Genomic DNA, 21,508 nt, shown 5'->3' with positions numbered 1-21,508 from the left:
ATATGCAAATAGACAGTCTGAAAAACGAATATTACAAATAGTGAGGAGTCTCAAATAGTTCCAAAGTAAGGTACAAGTTCACGTAAATTTAGCCATGAGGATAGCTTTCAATTCTTTCTTAACGAATGTAGTGGAGGTGATAAGTCTGGTTTCTGGAGGGAGTGAATTCCAGATCCTGGGTGCCATTCCTGAGAAGGAACGCTTATATGTTTTTTCCTTCCGGAATCTACGAGGTTTCAGAAAAAGATTCTTGTACTTCTAGTGGTTCTTGAGCCACCAGAAATTGTCAGCTTCTGAGGGAGGTAGCCAGGTGAGCTGTGGTGTATAGCTCTTTGAGTCATGCATGCAATTATTACATATGTTTGTTCACAGAGAGCAACAAGTACAGATAAAATAGATTTAGATTATCATCTCTAGCAGAGAAAGCAGTGGTCACATTAGAAACAAACACAATCACTGAAAAACTGTTTAACAACTTGACACCCCTCCAAACTCCGACTGCGATTAAACTGGGTATAAAAATGGAATTACCGTATCCAGCCGACTTGCTGTTCTCCGAAGCAAAATAGATGCCTTTGCCCACACGGCCACCGGAATGTGGCATGATCCGGAGCCCACTCTTAAGAATAGCAGCCACCACTGCCACATTAGTTCCATGCCAAAGCAGACGTCGATTGTCTAGACCATCGTGAGCTGCAAAGCGACTGCCCTGGGAAGGCAAATATCAGATGTAATAGGAGGAGTCTCCATAATTATGAACAGAATGTGATAGCAGAATGTCGTTTTCTCTTTTAAGGTGTAAATCATTCCCCAATCTAACATAAGGCTTCAGTCCCTGGCAAGAATTAACCCCTTTGGTATAAGGGCCCTTCCCAGAGTAAGAATCCAGTACAAAAATAAGTTGATAGAAGATCAGGTCAGGGATAACAAGACAGACAGGGATTTTGGTTGGATTTAGAAAAACAAGATTGACTGGAGTCGAAAGCAGAGTTTGGAACACTGTTCGGAAATGGGCAGAAGGTTTAAAAGATATTTTGTGGTTCAAGGAAGGTGCAAGGGCTCCAGATATAGAGAAAACTACATGTTTCTATCTTTATTACATTCCCAAAATGCACACATCAATAAACTGAAAACTACAGGGGTGGATGTCGAACAGAGCTCAATGACAGTCTCTACTTCTACTCTCTTTGAAAAAAGGCCAATGGTCCAGAATGTTGGGCATTGTGCTATTCAGTACAGCGAGCCACCTGAAAACAAATTCATGAGTAGGACGAGCCAAATTGGGGAAGGAAACGCATCACATACTATGATACACTATCCAGCACTGTAAAGAGAATAATGGAGGCTGCAAGGAACCACATTCTTCACTTTCAAGTCATATCAGAAAAAAAAAGAATTATGACTATGCAGCAGTTTTAATACTGCAAGCAAAGTATGACCACAACAAGCCAAGAGTATCGAGAACCAACAGGATCTCTCCTATCCTCTGCCACTGGTGAACAAATTACCGCTTCTGGATGAACTGGCCATCTATCCTGGTGGATGGAGGTGGGGTCGAGCCTTGGTTTTATGGACCTCCGCTGCTGCCTTCGATACTACTAATCCTGCCATTCTAAAAGGAGCAGGTTTTTCAGGAACAGGATTAGCTTGGCTAAACTCAATTGTTGGAGACATATCTCAGTCAGTCATCATGCTGCCAGTTACATTCCAATCTCCCCCAAAAATGATTTCTGTCACCTTTTCTTTTTAAAATAAATATACAGCTGCTGGCTAACCTACTCAAACAATTTTCTAGCAAATATGCTGATGATCCAAAATTGAGTTTAAAGCCAATTTAAAAATCAGGTGAAGTGTGACTGGGTAAGAAGGCAGTGTGCTAGCATCCAGTGTGCATTGCTCCAAACTCCACTAGGAATACAGCCCTGACCGGCAACTTTTAAGGGACTCATACGCTGGTGAGGGGTCACTGAGCATGGCCGGCAAATAGCATTCAAGGGCAAGCAGGTGCCAAATACAAGATGGTGGCACCGCCAGACAAGAAGTAGGACCCAGAAGGCACCAGCAAGCAGAACATTGGAACCGGGCCTCTCTCCCTAATGTGAATGTGGGCGGGCCGCCCTCTAAAGCCTGGCGACAAGGGAGTTTGTTGGACAGCCACCGGCCCAATTCAAAATGGCAGCATCCGAACAGAGGGGGTCGCGAGGCAACTACGTCAATTTGTGTTTTTTTTTTTTTTTTAGAGTACCACCTACTTAACTTACATGGACATATAGGCCTACCACTCGTAGGAGTGGAGTGGTTTGTGTAGCAGGCCCTGGAGGTGCGGATATGTTGTGGAGTACTCAAGATGTATGTGTCCACTGTGAGCCCCATGTAAGTGGACGGAGAGAGTGTTGCCTCTATCCCTATGTGTCTTTTGTCCTGGGGGGTAGCTGAGAAAGGCTGAACATACACAGCATAGAAGAGTACTTTGATGCCCATAGAGGAACTGGTGGGGTGTGGAGATACACAATAAAATAATCTGCTCCAACATAACATCTTCACGGAGGTATCATTGGGATCACTGAAGTGCATCGGTTACTCCCCCGAAGAAAAGGAGGGGAGCAAAAAATAAAGGGGCGGAGCAAAGGCAATGAGACCCTACAATGCTGGAATGATCCCTGTGGGACAGGCACAGACCTCCCCCGCTTTGTCGGGCTGGACCGCCTAGAGACAATATTCACATTTACAACTTAAAAGAAAGAAAATTAAGGTGACGAAATCCAGGCCCGCCTAACGTAACTTTTCTAACAGAGACTGCAAGAACTTCCATCATATCCCAACTGCTATCTTCAGGGTGAACAGAGTGGGTAATCGCTCAAATGAAACAGGAGCATGACCCAGAAACGTTATAGATCGTAGACAAAAGGAGGCTACCATGGGCAAAAAAGAAAGTCCGAGAACTGACTGTTTGAAGGCAGCAGGTTGTACAGCATCAAAACCTTCTGGAAGCCACTCTGTGGCACAGATGCGATTTCAAACCACTCAAGGTCGAAATCCATAAACAATGGATACACTACAGATGGTCAATCCCCATGGAGGTGCAGTTTACATGGAAGGACACTCTTAAGTCAAATTATGACCCAGAAAAGGGTTTGCGGATAACCTGGATCGCTCAGACAGCAGGGTCAAAGTGTGGGAGGTGTCTGGCAGCGACAGGATGAAGGGATGCCCCAGGGGACACTCGCCACCTGCACAAGCATAGAAACTACAGAGAAAAATAGGCATAAAATAAAGAGACTCGTATCTTTGCTTTGAACCAGATATGTTGTACTCAGCTTGTCCAATGGAAGACAATGTTGGGTGTTGCATATGCTGATAATCAGAGACTTAAAGAGGAGGGAGAGGACTTTTCTTCCAGGCACGGTGGGTGGAATGTTTGTTTTCCTGTTTCATAGATGGTGGCTTTGAATTCCACTAAACAGAAAGGGGAGTCATGAGAAGGGAGTCATGAGAAGGGAAGACCACCATGGGTTGTCTCCTTCTGGGACTCTTTTGGTTACATAATATTATGTGTTTTTGTTTAGGTGAAATGTATTTATGTTAGTTTAATTGTGGATTAAGCCTGGCTTGAGGTGGGGGAAGGGATGGACTCTTTTTACTGGCCTATGCATTGAGAAACGCAAGGGGAGCTAAGGGAGGCGTTTTAACTCTGTTATCAACAGCCATTAGCTGCTACGTTCAAATTACAGTTCCAAGAAATGTCACTTGCTTGGAGGAGAATTCAAGCGAGTGAAAAAGGATCGAGGTAGTCGATTCATCCAAGCACACGTCCAGGTGGGCATAATGAGTCATGTTATTGAATGTTTCTGCCCCCAACAGAATTGGGATGCCCGTCTAGATAGCTCCCACAAAACAGAGGCAGGGGCTTGGGAATTAAAAATGTTTTTAAAAAAGAAGGACAAGTCATAGTGGACTGGGGTCTTGAAGATTCCAGGCAGGTGGCACACTCAAGAGATATAGATATTTTTTTCTACTACTACTTCCACAGAACATACTCCTGCATCAATTATTTGTCTCGCAGGGTACTATTCACACGCTATTGAATATAGAAATCTTTGTGTCTGATCATGCACACATGACACTAGAGTGGGAGGGGTGGGTGCAGAGCATGGGAAAAGCAGATGGAAGCTATACCACACGCTGTTTTGTGATCCAGCTAAAAAAGCATGATAAAAGTGATAGAAGAGTACTTTGCGAACAATAAAATAGAAGAGACCAAGTGTGAAATGCGGTGGCGCAGGGGAAGACTATAGATGTTTCTGATCTACAGTTGAGGGAGACCTGTTCAGAATAGAGCTCACACCATTTAAGCTGTGGGCAACGGTGCTATCTATGAAAAAGAGAACCACATAGGCACAATCTTAGCTAGATGCCTCTGTGCTCTGAGCCGGAGGGCAAGGACATGTGTTATGCAGGTAAGGAAAAAAAGATGCAGCGCTAACCACAAATGTGGCAGAAAAAAGAAGGTTTAAAAGCTTTCTACGTTGAGCTATATATAGGCTGTCCGGTTTTAGGTTTAAACCTAAAAGAACTGATAAAACTCCACTAAAAGAAAAATAGCCCTCACCAGTGAAAACATATAAACACTGAACAAACACCGGCACAACAACAAACTAAATGTCATTCAAAGAAAGAAAAAAGAGTGACAGTCATTTTTTTTCTTCCTGAAGGGGCCAATACAATGTAACTTTGTTATACAAGCTAGCAGTAAGAAAGACTGGTGGACTAACAATTATTCTTCTTGAGTTTTGTTGTTTAGGGATGCCACTCAAATATTGTTTCTTCTTCCTTTTTCTTTTTTTCAGTTTTGTGGTCTTTGGTCTAAAGATACAGGGGTTAGAAGCATGTTTTTGGTCTTGTTTAATTATTTCATACACTGTAGAGAATCAGGAAATATCAAACTATATTTGATATTTTGGCTACGTTTGATTCTTTCACTGATAGGAAAAATGGCTGGTTTCATAAGAATCTCTTAATATGTGTCATCACGTTTACCCACAGAGAATGGGTAAAAACCGTTAATACATCAGCCCCTAATCTCTAGTGAGTCAATATTGATAGTAGGTGAACTGCCAACACCTCAGGCTTTAAACATTCAATGCAAGGTATAGTGACACGTATATGTGAAAAGGGCGCTATTGCCAAGCATCTGGGATAGTGGTGAAAACAGGACACCAGACTTTTGGAAACATGGAACGCAGTGTCACTTGGAATGCTCTGCAAAAAAGGTTCTTTCCAAGTTCAACAAAGATTTAAGTGATATTATTTGTGTTTGCAGTGATTCAGCTATGTATATGAAAAAGTTGTGTGATGACCTGTCAAAATTGATACCCGAGCTGAAGTGCTACCCTGTAAGAGATCCTTGCCACTTGTTAGATGGCATGCGGAGAGTATCTTTCCAATCTTCTGAGTTCATGAGGAATGCTATTGACTTTTTAGTCCATCTGGTGCGCTGTTTTCTGTTGCACAAGAACTAAAATGCAAATATTTCAAATTTCGTACTTTGTGTGGCATCAAAGAGAGAGTCATCCTAACTGTTTCCCTCAGCTAATGGTTCTCAGTCCAAGGGGCTATGAATGCTATATTATCCATGTGGCAACCGTTTACAGACTTTTTGATGAGTAATGATGCCAAAGGCACGACATGGGAGGATCTTTGGTCGAATATTGATAGTGATGTGAAAAAAAGTACACTCTACTGCACTCTTTACAGGAAAACATAACAGCTGTAGTGGACATAATAAAAAAACTAGAGTCTGACAACACCCTTGTCTGCCACGTGTTCAGCATAATTGGTGTAGATGTGAAACTTCTCCTTAAGAGTAGGCAGGGGAGACACCTTTAGTGACTTTGGTACTGCAACATGTTCTAGGTTAAAGTACTTGCCACATGAAAAGCAAAGCTATGTTAAAGAGCAATTCAGGAACTTTTATTTTACAATGTATGAGAAATGGCTTGTAATGATGCATAGAAATGTCCCTTCACCAACCATGGCATTTGAAGTCAATGCAACCTCACTGTGTTACTCTGTACAAGTTCTAGATCCCTTCCATAAAGGGAATTTCCTCCGTAGTTTCAAAAGTGATGCTTCATTTTTGAATGCTTCAATAACTCTGAGGGGATAAGCACCCAGCTCAACGCAAATGTTGCAGAACCTGCCCTGGGAATCGCAAATTCCAAGTACACCAGTATTGGAATGGAAAGCTATGTCAGTGGCCAGAGTTAACAAATTGAATACTGGCTGTTTTGGCGTTGCCTGTCTCAAGTGCCAATTTTGAAATGGCCTTTTCACAAAGGTTTACATGGGAAGGAAAGAGTGAGCACACATGACCAAAGACTAACTGAAGAAGTATTGTATGGTGCACCACAATAAGTTTAATTTGCAAAAATCTATTTGGACCTCATATACACTATACGTACACTGTCTATATACCATGCGCAATCAGTGCAGAAAGTGAGCAAAAAGAAAAACAAAACATTCCATAAACACCGGAAAAACACTTTTTCCTGTTGTTTTTAATGGCGCTAAAACATGTAACCACTGATAACGACTGTTTTTTTAAGATAGTGAAATCACTTGAAAACACTGAAAAAAAAACACCAGAATTTACCAAAAATAGAAACGGAAAACAGGAAAGCCTAGCTATATACTAAAGGAGGAAAACATCAGATAATATTAGGCAATACCTTGAACATGTTGAGCTCCCAGCCGTACCTTACTCAGGTGTAGAGAATCTAAATGGCCCATTAGAGCTAAGTGAGCCGCAACATGTACTAAAAAATATGCTCCTGAACAAAACCCTCAACCTTGATTGCTTTACACTAGTGTTTTACGAAGCCCTTAACTAAGCAAGCACCTAAAAATACCAACTCAACTATTTTGCTGGGGGGAGGAGGTGCTGCCTACAATGAGAGAGGCAGCTGTTGCTCTAATTCCAAAATGCAGAAAATATCTCATGAGTTCTGCCTCTGATAGGCCTATCACACTTTTAAATATGAATGTCAAGATATACATTAGAATTTTGGCCAATTGCCTTGACAACTGGATGCACTTTTTGCAGGATTCTGGCCAGGTGAGCTTTATCAAAGTTAGGTTAAGAGCCAGATAACACAAGAATTGTACACTGGTGGGAAAACTTAGCAGGAAAAAGGTCAAGATGGTACTTCTAATCCTGGATGCCGAAAAGGCATTCATCATGCAAGTTGGACCTTGAGGTCTGGATTCAGCTAATCGGAAGGAGATTGGGCCCTCTACGGCTTACACCTTGTAAGCAGAATGGTTGCTTGCTCTCAACGCTTCTTTTTGCGCTGGTGGTCTAACTCCTAGCGGATAGAATTAGGAGATGAGGTGAAATCAAAATGTGTAAATTTGTCTCAGAAGAACATAAGATCTGCTTAAACACAGATGATGTCCTGCTCTCACATTTCAAATGCATTGCACTCAGTGCCTTCAACCGTGGAGGAACTTTACAGGTTTGAGGCAGCCTGAGGATTTAAAATTAATAGGCACAAATTAGAGATACTGGGACCGTAACTTTCACAGGAGGATCCACAGCGGACTGTAGATCGATGTCCCCTGAGTTAAAGAGTTGTACTGAGGCTAACTCATCAGTTCTCTGTAACCAAATAAAGGTGCACCTCAAACAACTGAACTCAATGTCTATTTTGGGGGTGGGTGGAATCAATGTAAACAAAAGTAACCTGATGCAGAGACTGCTCTATGTTTTCTAAGCACAGCCAGCCCTCATCACTATAAAATATTTGCAGACATGTCTTATTTGGGCAGGCTGTAGGCCCCGCCTAAGCAGGAGGTTGCTGATGGAACCTAGCAAACGATGAGGCCTGGGATGCCCTAACATTCTACACAACACATATTAGGCACATTTTAAAATGGACCGCTAGGGAGAGAGATAAGTAGTGAGTGTTCATCGATTGGGCAATCGCTCGGAGACCCCTCTAGGACCTAGCCTGATTGCCACTATTTCAAATGCCAAAAGCATGCATCTACCCATCCCCACTTGAATTGAGATCTGGGACAGATTAATGAGAAAGGGATCGCTCACCTCCTTTCCCTTGCCTAATACCCTGGAATTTACACCAGGAATGCAATCAGGAGATCTCACAAGGTGGCGTGTAGAGTTCTATCTTTTTTTTGCACCAATACATTAAAAAGTTTGCAGAATGTAAATGTGATTTCAAGCTGCAGGAGGCAGATAGAGGATGCAATATCCATAAATGGGCTCTGTAAAATCTTTATCTTAGTAACAAATCAGCAGTGTGATTATGAGCACTGTGATTCTTTGGACTATGAACACTGCTACAGACAATGCCATGGAAGGTGGCGCCCATAGCCACGTGGCAGCTTAATGCAAACCATTTTTTTTAAAATAGACAGATTATGCCTGACCTTCTCTAGTGGGCTGGGCTGGAGGAGATGGGTAAAGGGAGAGTTAACTGAGTGTAGCTGTATTATCAGATTTGCTCTTTATCTCCTACACGAGGAGAGATTGTAAGGTAATTTTTCCTCTGTTTTGGTTTCTCCCCTTTGTATTTGATAAACTTCCATAAGGAGGCACAGGTTTAAAATTTGCACACACAAAAAAAAAAATAATAATAAAATCAGGCGGAGGAAAATAGGTAGCTGGCTGACCGAAATATGCTAAATTGTCGCACCCCAATTCAGTGGTGGATTAATAATGAATTTTTTCTTAGGTTAAATTCCATTCAAATAAAAAATTATTCTAGCCACCAAGGGATAAGGTATCAGCAGCAAGGTAGTCTGGCCCCACATTAAAAGCGCAAAACCAACATACCCCTCTGTAGAGCAATATGCCTTTAAAAAATCAAGTTTGTTTCCAAAATGGGGGGCGTAGCTTGGCCGTGCAGCAAGATGGCCGCTTGCTAAGGGGACTCTGCTGGCCAGGCTCAGTATCCTTCAATATCCTTATCAACACAGGAGATCAACAATCTTGACATCGTGAGCTGGATTCCGCAACCTGTGGAGGACACCATCATCCCTTTCATGTGTCAACACGCGGCTCAAAGAGGCAGTTACGTCCGAGGAGACGACATTGTGGAAAGAAGCATGGCCGAGCCGTAGCTGCGGAGCCCAGGGCGGCGCTCTACACCCTAGTGCTCACTGAGCACCCTGGGCTGAACACTACCGCCATCACCTCCCAGCTACCATCAATCGTTGGCAATCATCAGGACAGTGCTGCAATATCCTCGCAGCCCGGCAGCGCAGCGCACCGGAAAAACTGCAAAATTACCTTGCTGGTCTGTAGCTGGTGGAAGGTGCAGCTAACGATTTGCCCTGTCGCATCACGCTGCGGTCTGTGATCGAGCGACAGAGCGGGGCACAGGAGGCAGCAGCCCTAGCCGACGTGACCACAGCCATCTATCCGGCCACAACAGTCCCTTGTAGTAGCGGAGCGAACGCCGTGCGAATGCAGCTGAGACGGCTTGCGGCGACCAGAGGAAGGACACGCAAACCTCCGAACTGGGCTTGCACGGACCAGCAGACATGTGGAGCTAACCAATTACAGCAACCTGGGGGCCACATGAGTAGGCCTTGGGCCCCAGGGGGCTGCTGATTGATGTACAGGCAGGTAGGGCCTCCTCTAAACTGGGGTTCGCAGTAAGGCCTTCCCATGCTGGCGACCGACTCCCGCTGGCAGCGTGCTTGGTCATAACTCGGAGGGCCCGGGGGCACTGGGCAGAGGGGTGAGAGAGAGCACTGAGCCCAGAGCAAGACGGTGCGGGGTGTAGCGGTCCCATGCAGCTTAGCTCCACGCTGCTGCTGGGGCTCTCGCTCCCCCTGGTACCTGTGCAATCTAGGCGAGCCAACCGCAGAAATAAGCCTGCAGCTAACCATGCGCATTTGCTGCTGGAGAGACACCCGTGGGCAACGACAGCACAGCATAGCTCGCGGACCACTCGCCCCGAGCCCAGATAACCTGATCTACCTCCAACAAAGGGAAAAATTACCCTAAGCAGTCCAAACTGCCATTTGAAAACAAGCACCACACCAGAGCTGGAGACACCAGTTTGGAACCAAAGACCGAACCGATTCAGGGCAGTGACAAACAAGAAGACGATCTGCACATCATTATGCTGGAGGTCCGCTCAAACTTAAGGTCCATGGACACCAAACTAGACGCACTTGCTTCCAGGTTAGACACAGTAAAGAGCCTAGTTGACTCACATGAGGCCAGGCTGGATATCTCGGAGAACTGCATGAAGGAGGCACATGAATACCAAGTGGACTCCAAAGAACACCTCCCCAACATGGAGCGAGTCCTCACTTTGATGATGGCAAAGAACGATGATTTGGAGGCGCGATCCCGGCGAAACAACCTTTGCATAGCCGGAATACCAGAAACCACCGCCATACCCAAAATGGAACCCTATGTAGAAGCTTTGCTGCACAATCGTTTTTCCAACTGTACTCTCTACAGTATTTGTGGTTGGACCTAAACCACCAGTTGGCGGCACGCCTAGACCCATAATAGCGTGGTTATTAAACTAATGCAACAGAGACTCAATACTAAAAGCAGCCAGAAAGCACGGCCCTAGCCATCACCAAGGCAATAACATATCTATTTTCCCGGCCTTTACTCCTCTGGTCCAAGCCGCACGTAAAGAATTCCTCTCTACGAAGCGCCTGTTACAGCATGCTGAAATTCCATATGCAATGCTCTACCCAGCAAAATGGAAAATCTCGCACGATGGCCAAGCACACTTTTTCACCGACGCCAAGCCAGCTTTTAAGTTCGCCAAACAATTTCGCTCCAGAAGGCAGTCACCCCAAGCATCCCAAAAAGCTGCAGCGACAGACAGACTGAGTGACAATGATTAACAATGCGCACATCTATAGTTGGCTTAAGTCGCTGTACCCAACTGAGCTGTCCCACAGTTGAAATTCAGACCAAAGTAGTCCTACACTTACAGCTCCTTTGTCACCTATCAAAGTATGTTTCCTGTGACGATTAGCCAAGCCGGCCACCCTGGTATTTATGCAGGACAGTTCGGGGGTAACCCATGCCCCAAAGGGAGATCTCCCATGGTTCACAATGTTGGTTTCCTTTATGGGTTTGTTCGGGGGAGGGGGGAGGTCCGGGGGGGGGGGGGAGAATTCTCAACCTAATTGGGGGTTTGAGTGGATGGAGGGGTGGGAAGGGTACCACTTCAGTTGTCTTATGTTTTTAAGGTCTCTACCACAACGTTAAGCCCATTCACTTCGACATGCACACAGAGCAATTGCTTGCACTGTCCTACACGATTGCCCATCTTGCTCAAAGTTGTCACTAGCTTGCCAATCAACGCACGGTCAACAGCAGGTCTGGGGCTTACATGTTATCCCCCAGATCATAACGAATGACAGCTGTTACGTTTTTAACCTGGAACATTCGTGGCTTAAACAGTCACAGAAAGGCTAGACTACTTCATGTCCATCTTATCAGGTATAAAATTGACATACGTTTCATGCAGGAGACACCTCTCCAGTGCGCGTCCGACACTAAGCTGCTCAACAGATACCGGGGGGAGGTTCACTCAGCAGTATATTCCAATTATGCCCGGGGAGCGGCACTCTTGATCTGACGTAATGTGGGCTGGACCACCACCAATTCGGTCCTTGACCCTGAAGGCTGCTATGTTCTCCTACATGGCACACTGCATACGACTCAAATGATTCTAGCTGCTATATATTGTCCCAACGTAGACGACCCAGCTTTGTTTGAAACCATTTGGTCTAAGATCACGCCACTAGGTATGGACACGGTAGCCTGGGGTGGTGATTTTAATGCAGTTATGCAGGATTCTCTTGACCAGGCAGGGACTTTCCGACAACTACACCCTAGAGCCTCCCATGTGCTCAATTCCATAGGTCAAGAGTACGGGATGATAGACATATGGTGCTCCTGGCACCCGGATATCAGGGAGGGTACGTGCATCTCCTCTTGTCACAACGGATGGTACATGCTCGACTACTGGTTACTTTCACTGGACAACACATCCCGGACCATTAAAAACATGCAAAGCACCCTGTCCGACCACGCCCCGGTGTTGCTGACCTGGGCTATACCACAAATTGCACCACGCGCTTTCATCTGGCACTTGACTACGCACGTATTACGTGACAGCATTCAAAGAAGAGGTATGCAAAGAGCTCCTGCAATACTTTGCTATAAATGAAAAGTCAGTAGACTCCCCATCCGTACTGTGGGAAGCCTTTAAGTTAGTCATACATGGCACCTGTATAGCCAAACAATCCAGGGTTTCAAAATATATCAGGTCAACCCTGGAAAGGATAGAGAGAGATACTCCAAGCGGAGTCACCATATTATCGTACTGGCCTGCAGGCTCACTTAGATACTATCCGTGCTAAAATCTCTTGTGAAACAAAGTTCCTAGGCAAACATGCCAGAGCTCGCAGATATGGGGAGGGTGATCACCCTGGTAGACCTTTAGCTCGTATACTTAAACAACAGCGCACCTCCTCCTACATCACTGATTTACTGTAGGAGGACTCCAGTCCGATTCGTGGGCAGTCAGCCACACTAGATAGATTAAGTCAGTTTTACACATCCCTTCATACTGCAACACAGGATAGCCCAAACCCTGAGCTGCAAGCTTAACTGAGCTCCATCGATTTGGTCTGACTGAGCGACTCCCACCGCAAATATCTACACATGCCATTCACAGCAGAATATATTACCAAAGTTATCAACGGTCTGCCCGGTGACAAGGTGCCTGGGCTAGACAGACTACCAGCGTCAGTCTATAAAGCGTATGCCGCGGAACTAGCTCCCCATTTGCTGGCTGTGTATCAGGAATCCCTAGAATGCGGCCACCTCCCTCCAACACTGAGCTAAACCATCCTCCAACACTGAGGGAAACCATTATAATTACAATTTTAAAGCTGGATAAACCAGCAAACAGATGTGACTCCTATCGCCTGGTATCACTTAGCAATATAGAAAATAAGATATTGGCCAAACTGATTGCCAATAGATTGCAACTACTTCTCCTGATTGTCGCCAGACCGGACCAATCCGGCTTCATACCGGGCAGGCCCACTTCGCATAACCTGCAAACTTTCTTCTCAATCCTTCATGAACTTGACCAGAATCTGCCTGCTCTATGTGTTCTTAGACGCAACTAAAGCCTTTGATTTCCTCGAATGGCCGTTCCTTTTCACCATACTTTCCAGAATTGGGATAAGCGCCAATTTTTTTAAGCTCATTCAAATGCTTTATACCCGCCCAACCGCCAGACTCAAGGTTAACGACCTGATATCAGACCCGTTCCAGATATCATGTGGCACCAGACAGGGGTGCCCCCTTTCTCCTCTGTTATTCGCGATAGCAATGGAGCCCCTTCACAGCCAGAATGCGCCAGCATCACACAGCTAAGGGACTTGGCTTCTCGGACAGATGACTGATAATATCAATGTTTGCAGATTAGATTACATCACACTATACATACGCGAGCCCGAGACCAATCTTAATCTAATGTTATGCGAAATCCTACTATTCGAAGGCATGTCGGGGATACAAGTTAACCAGTCCAAATCAATGCTTCTTGCATTAACACAAGCCCCATTCGCGCTTAATCTGGACTTTCCACTCACCTGGGCAAGCGGAGCGGTCAAGTACTTGGGGATTTGGCTCTGCAAGGAGATACAGGAGATCTGGAGTTTGAACTACTGTTGGCTCATTGCTTGGCTTGAGAGTAAATTAGCCATTTGGGCTGGTCTGCCGCTGTCTCTGTCCGGCAGGATAGCAATTGCAAAAATGATAATTCTGCCTAAATTATTGTTTCTGTTCGGCAACATCCCCCTCCCTCTCACACAGGCCTTCAAGCGTTTGCGTTCCCTTCTTGTGTCCCTTGCCTGGCCAGGTGGGCCGGGAAACCACTTCGCATTTCTTGGGAGGTGTTGACACTACCACTAGCACAGGGAGGTCTCGGGTGCCAGACTTCAAGCAATATGCGTTGAGTGCACAAGCTCAATATCTCCACTACTGAACCCACCCTACTCTATTCCAACCCCATGTTGCAGTTGAGAAAGATGTCTCTTTTCCTGCCCCGGTGCCGGGTCCCCTATACCACCCCGACAAAAGATCTAACGCAGAGAGAAATATAGTGATGACGCTGTGCTGGGCATGGCAGGGTCTCAGATGACACGCAAATGTCCAATTGCTACACGCTCCATCAATGTCACTGGCATATCACCCTAGATTTCCTCCACTGCACAACGCCGGATATATCCATCGTGCCCATCAGATGGGACTAAACTCTTTTGCCGATCTTTACCCAGACAATGAGATTCTAGCCAGACCGCTGAACCCAGACGGTGCATGCACTCCTATCCTAGAACTCTTCCTTTACTACCAACTCAGGGCCAACTGTAGGCAAATACATGCCTCTTTTCCCTCTGCACTACCACCGTTAGCTACATTGGAGTGTATGCTAGTAAACCCATCACCCAAGAAATTGGTCACACGCATCTATAACACTACACAACGCACTTCACTGATTACCACACCGAGAGCACTGGAACTATGGACAGCGGATCTAGACCCACCTCCCACTAAGGAAAGTCAGCCTAAATACCTATCTCCCAATTACAAATTGAGACTTATTAATTTTAAATACCTGCATCGGCTATACCGTACACCTATGCAGATACATAAAATGGGCCTGATACCAGGTGCTGGTGATGTGCCGACACAAAGGCATCCTGTCTGCACATGGCATGGCTCGGCCGCACCATCTCACAATTCTGGGACAAAGTGTTCGATACTATCCTCAAAGTGAGTGGCTTCCGACTAGACTGCACTCCTCTGACGGCTCTACTGGGTCATGTAGCTGCAGCTCCACCGGGCGATAGCCGTCTATCAGCCATGATGCTCCTACTAGCCAAATGTTGCATTGCAATACACTGGGGATCGCTAAGACTGCCCCAAGTGAGCACGTGGGTACATGACATTACCTACTGCCAGGAGATGCTTACTGCATACTGGGACTTGATGCCTACAGCATCTAGGCCTAGAGACATATGGGCCCCATTTGTGGCGTGGGCCAATACATGTAAAGAAGTAACTGTTCCCACATTTCCAGAGACCAGGCACACACAATCTCAGGACCCCACTTGACCGGCCCGCGTGCCCTACTGTACTTGCAAGATCACATTAGTACACTGACACACCCTCTACTCTACATACTACATCTAATCATGGACGCAGCCATTATGCCATCAAATACCTGGAGAGGGATGGACCGACCGTATGATGTTATGTTGCCCACTGACTGCCTAAGGGTGTTCCCTGAACACTGCTAATCACCACCTACCTCTTACAAATATGGATGCTATACAATGACGCCTGCTATAAAAGGTGTATATATCAGCTCTGTTTCACTGTTGAACTCTGCTGCAAATGTGAAGTGACAAATATGCTAATTACTACTGTTTGTTTAAAATGATAAATACAATTTTTTTTATTTGTTTCCAAAATTCCTAACCCCTGCTTCCTGCAAATAAAAGCTGAAGAAAAAAAGCTGCTTCCATTCAGCGACTCCTATTGGCAATTCCCTCTGCTAAATGCTCTAATGTGATTAAGGCTACAAGAAAGAAACATTATTTACCAGGTAGCTCCAGCCTAACTCTTATACAGAGTTCTGTAAAACATCACAGCCAAACTCATCACTCCCACCCTTATCCCAATGCCTTGGCTAGCAGATAAGCAGGAAATCATACTCACGGATATGACAACAGTGCATAACAAAGTATACTCTCAAATACCACAGTTCTGGGTGCCCAGATTTGCGAGAGCATACCAGCAAGGGAAATTACATTTAGGAGAGGTAACAATTAAATATAATCAAAGGCATTTTGCACATTTTTCTCATACTGTTGATGAAACTGGTCAGTGAACCCACAGATGTGCAATACCTTCAACTAGAAGAAATCCCCTAAACGTCTCCACCAGCCTTAATATTCTTGAGTGCTATTACTGCCAATTAAGTTTTACAGAGAACGCAAATTGGTGGGGGAGCAAGGGGAAGGAATTTTGTGATGGGAATTCGAATACCCAGACAGACAGAGAAAATCAAGAGGCAAAACAAGTGAGACCACCAAACTCATATAACATATTTACAAGGACCAATAATGGCAGATGATGTGATCAAACTAGTGTGCTTAATGGCAAAATTCCTATGAAACACACTGTCAATTTGTTTAGAGTGGTTGCAGTTCCCAATTGCTTGTCAATGGCCATCTGCCAAGTCATAGAGATAAGAGTAACTAATATTAGTCAACCTGCTTGAACTGAAAAAGTGCCCCGAGGGCTGTATCTAAACATGAAAAACATAGGAGGAAAACTGAGAAATTACTTCCCCCAATAAGTTGATGAGAAAAAGAATTCCAATGGGGACCTTCTCTTAAATGCCTTAGCTATTAAAGTTGTTCAGCGGGTGCGCCAGAAGGTTTACACCCCTGATCACAGATCACTCCCCACCAAAGAGGGATTGCTTGAAAGATGTAGCACCGGTCAGACTGTTGCATGAGAAATTGGGTAAAGCGGCTCATAATATAGGTCATTTGCAGGATAGTCATTAGAGTAGTGATGCCTAGAAGTATGATCCCAGGTTGTAACATCATAGTCGAGGATGATTATTCACTGCCTGTCCATCCTTCTCCTCAGATGGTATAATGTCCGGGATATATTACTCAATGACATGAATGGGGATATAAGCAGTTTCCAAAGGCTAAACATGATTACTGTCCCCACTTTTTTTCAGTAAAGACAATTTGGACTTGCAGCTTTTAGTGAAATGAGGCTGGTGGCCAAAGAAATTGCGGATTGACCACCATCGATGGTGTTGACGAGTGGCACATCAATGGGGCCACTGGCTGAATCACTGCTGATCGAACTGCTGACAAACCAAACAGATGCTTAACAATTAAAGGAGCGATACATAAGGAGGGAGTCGCTGATGAGGCCACTCGTCGCCACTGTCGATGTGGTGAGATTTTTGTGTTAGGCCCAGGTAACGGAGCCACACAATTTGCCTACACTGTCCTAATTTTGCACTATAACATTCCTGTAGTGACCTTTTGCACATATTTGCGTGCACGACAAGGTTGGATTTGTTTCTCTGAAAATACTTTATTTACACAGCTAGTTTTGCATAACAATATCACGAAGCCTCGAACACCATGTACAAGGCCTTTTGACGCACTATGTACAAATGTCGTTCTATCTTCACCTATGGACTTGAAATGAAATTAGCACAGGAGGCACTTCAGCTGACACGATGGGCCCCTGCACGCTGAGACATCACCACGCAGTGGTTTGACATCTCCGAGAGGAGTGTCCAGTTCGTGACCGAAACGGGGTCCTCCATTCGCTCCCATCAGGTAATGGGGTTGGGTAGTCTCTTGGGGGGGATTTTGGGCTTTACACCTACACACACTCTAGGTACATGCAGAGTAGGGTTTGTATAGTAGTAGTACGTCTGATTACTGCCTTGTATCATATGCCTGCATATATACACAGTTTTAGAACCATGGTAGAACTGTATCTACCGTTTACTCTTTTGGTGCTTGTAATCACTTTCATCTGCTTCGGTCGACTGATTATCGTAGCACATGTATTCTATACAATAATAATGTTGATTCAAGAAATATATTGAAAACGGCCCACTGTATATTCTCTGTATATTTCTCTGAGCACAAGAAGCACGAGTGACTGAGTAAAAGGTTCGGATCGGTTTCCACGATTCCCAAGGAGGTCAGGATTGTCATGTTCAGTGGTTGCCAGAAACTATTCGCTCCCTGGTAAGGGTAGGGGGTCTCATGGTGGCACTGTGAGCTAGCTGGTCTCTAGGCCAACATATCCTGCGGGGGTGCCCAGAATCAGTCTAGGCACCTTAGCCAAAGTATGTGTTGTCCAAGAAACGTGCAGATCCGAAGGATTAGTAGGTACTACACAACAAGCTGTGTCAAAGGGACTCTCCACTCTAGAGATTCTGTCAGGTGTGAGGCTGCCAATGAGAAGGTTGTTAACAATGCCATCACTTGTACAGCTGACTACTAGGAATCAGCAGCCACGTGTTATCAGGTCAAAACACTGATGAAGAAGATGCAGATGAAATAAGTTGTTAGACAGGTGACAAAGGCATCATTGCCAAGGAAGATGACACACTTTCAAAGACTGCTTCAGCTGAAGGTGACAGAAGGGCCACCACTAGTGAGGAAATAGGCAGGTGTGAGGAGCAATATTTTCCTTTTTGTGCCTACATTGTATAAGGAACCAAAGGGAAACTTTGAATGGAATCATCCCTTGAAGAGGGGGCATCACCTGTTCCTCGCCATCCTGAAGAAATAAAGCCAGCCTGCTTTCACTATAAGGCAGAGACTAACATGAAACATTATCGGAAACATTACAGTGCAAAGCCTTTGATTAGGATACAGGCAGTAAAGGCGCGGATACTGTGGATTGTTGCTAAATATCTGGAACAGGCTGTGAAGAGACATTTTCCTTCACAGGAGTGCTTGCAATGGTGAGGCAAAATATTTCCGCTGGGGGAAGAGGAAACCAGAAACATTCAACAGTAAGGTTTAGCTTAAGATGTGCCCAGGGGAGGCCAAAACAAAAACAAGTTTTTTTATATAAAACACTCCGAGAAAGAGATAGAGGACAGCTTTCCCAGGTCTTCCTCACAACTCACACTGATGGAAATCCAAGCTATGGTTTCCTCTTAAGGTAGAGGAGCACTCAGGTCATTCACCCGTTTGCTGACGTTTGAGCAGTTTCAAATGAATGAGAGGTGTGCACTACTGAACAAACAGCACTGGTTTGCCAGGGGATATGTTATTGCTGTTAACCAGGGATTCCAAGCCAGGCGACCAGGAATAATTAAAGCATGTGGACCTATGAAAGATACAGTGATGGAGAATGATGAATTCTCTATGTTAGACTGGTTACACAATGGAAAGCTGCAGCAGTCTCTAATCTGAATGCCCAGAGCCTTTTGTATTTTAATCATAGTAGGGTAGCAAGGTAAATCAGGTGAAATTAAAGAGAAGTTTTTTGAAAATCTTTTTTTGTATTGCAGATAAGTGAACTCAGAGCTTGTTTGCAAGAAAATGGTACCCAGGGAACAAGGTTTTACTCTGGTCATTGAGGTTTTGGTGGTGGCACCATTAACAGGGACTATTTCATTCAACCCCCAAGACCATTTTATATGAAACAGTGGCTTCAGTCATGGCTTTTTAAATTTCTTGGGCAATGTACATTAAGACAAAACTCAGTATAGTTCTCCTCTTGCTGTACTGGGTTGTTCCCAAGCTCTTGCCCAATGCTTAATAGGTGTTCTTAAAGAGGCCTTCCTTTCACAAACCCTACTGGAAAGTTGAATGCGACAGATATATCAACTCAGACAGTCAGGTCACACTGAAAACAAGCAGAGAGATCATAGAAGGGAGGGGCGCATAAGCCTAAAATGAGTGGCAAATGACCTGGAGTAGCTTACAGATCCCTGACTTACCACAGGTCGGCTTCAGAGGACACCTGCTGGGAAACTGAAGACTGATAAAGGAATACCAGAAAGGAACAATAAATTGATTCATATGGGATGCCAAAGTTTAAGTTCCTTATTCCAAGCTATGGGTGAAGGAACTTATCGGTGTGGTACTACAGATCCTAAGTGGAATCATAATTATCTCCATCCAACATGCATACTTTGTCTTGCCTACAACCACAACTGAAGTGACAGTTATGCACATAGTGTTTTTTACCAGTGTGTAGTGAGAACATGCCTTGGAAAAGTTGTCAGGCACAGGCTAGCTTACCTCCATATCACGGTTCACCTTCCATATGTTCAGAATTTGGAGATTTCTGTAGGTAGGGCCAGTGGCATCCACATATGTTTTAATGATCTGGAAGGTAAGAGACAGGGGGATTTATTGTGCAAGAGAAACCGAACAAGTGGAACGGCACCTGTAACGTGTGAGGCATACAGCGAAGTACACCCAGAGAGGGAGAACGAGCTGATTGGGTGACATATATCTTTGGATGCAGTGCATAATCTGTGTCTTACTGCTGCAGACCCTTTACATCTTGAAATATTGCAATGGTCAGCCATATGTTGAAGTACTCACACAATAGCTTAGAATGCCATGAAGGAATAACAGTTAATGCCACTAGTATACCTTGTACTCTTCAGATGATGGCGGCACATGGGACAGTTCGCATTTCAGAAGCATGTAGTCTTCATCCAAGGGATGAGGGACTTCCTGTTCCACCATTTCCTCCTCTTCCTCCTTCTTAACCTTATTGGCTTGGAGACTCTGAGCAAGTTCAATATCTGCCAGGACCTACCAGAAAACAGATCACAAAGTTGTCTGCCACTGAAAAGAAGCCATGGAAGGGTGAAGAGCTGGAACACCCTGCCACTCCAACTAGGAAATCAGTGTAGCTGACCCAATTCAAGAAGGACCTCAGACCTGGCTCTTCAAATGATCCCCTACCAAAAAGGACCAGCAGCCCCACCCCTCCCCCTTTACAAGACCCTGAGTGATTGATTGAAGAGGAAAAACAAGTAAGGTGGGGAAGAGTAGGCTGGAAGAGATGGGCATATGTCCATATTTCATTTTAGCAATGTGTACGTGCTGTGAACAATGTGTTGCCCCTTGGTCTGTATTTTGTTGTGTGTAGCCTCTCTCTGTTGCTGCATTTTAAGTGATTGCAGGGGCTAGAGGAGGGGCTTGTATTGTGTGTACACATGCCTTGAGAGCAACAGCAAAACGTAAATATGCAGTTATACGCGTCTGGTGCCCATCAGATATACAGTGATGGGTAAATAGAACCTTGTAGGGGGCGTCTTAGAGCTGTTAAGCACCTAGTGAAGTTCAGTCAGCTATGCATGGGACTCCTTGGATATGACCTGAAAGGTTAGTTAAACAATAAACAAAGATGTGCTCAGCCTTCTTTGGCTGTGCACTGCAAGGGGTTGCTGTCCAATAATTTAAGTGTTGAACTTAAGTTTCATATAGGGTTGAAGAAAGCCCTCAGTGTATGAACCTAAGCAGATGTGTTGCGAGTAGTGTCCCCCTAGTCTCTCATAGTTGTTCAGTGAGGCATGGTGTGCATCATCTGTAAATATCTATGCATTCCCATGGAAGTGTTGTGAAGTAGAGTAGAACTCCCACTACAGATTTGCAGTGAGTTGTTTGTGTGTAGTCTGGTGCACATGTGCAACAGGGGATCTGTATGCTCTCCTAGATATGCAGTACTATGCCTAAAGCTGCATGCAGGTGTATGCTAAAGGTGGTGGATCAACCTGCTCCCATGTTCAGGTTTCATTGAATAAGTGCCATATTACTCTTTACTATCCGAAGCTAATCCCTCCAGGATGCGGGTATCATTTTCACAGCAGCCCCCTTGGTCACCCAACCCCAG

The 21,508-nt window shown here is 44.9% G+C and overlaps 1 protein-coding gene across 5 annotated transcripts in view; it reads right to left on the bottom strand.

Annotated features, from left to right (window-relative positions):
• Positions 1-21,508, bottom strand: part of PARP3 (poly(ADP-ribose) polymerase family member 3) — a 506,125-nt gene that overhangs the window by 28,333 nt on the left and 456,284 nt on the right. For all 5 annotated transcript variants that reach the window (XM_078661155.1, XM_078661159.1, XM_078661156.1 and 2 more), the window contains 3 exons: positions 20,260-20,424; positions 19,900-19,986; positions 532-709 (listed from right to left, as the gene is read on the bottom strand). In XM_078661155.1, the coding sequence (XP_078517281.1) occupies positions 532-709; positions 19,900-19,986; positions 20,260-20,424 (430 nt within the window). The remainder of the gene's footprint in view (positions 1-531; positions 710-19,899; positions 19,987-20,259; positions 20,425-21,508) is intronic.

The sequence above is a fragment of the Lissotriton helveticus genome, chromosome 9 (assembly GCF_964261635.1).
Source record: "Lissotriton helveticus chromosome 9, aLisHel1.1, whole genome shotgun sequence".
Taxonomy (NCBI): domain Eukaryota; kingdom Metazoa; phylum Chordata; class Amphibia; order Caudata; family Salamandridae; genus Lissotriton; species Lissotriton helveticus.
Note: the sequence above shows the minus strand (reverse complement) of the source record. Positions and strands in the feature narration are given on the sequence as shown.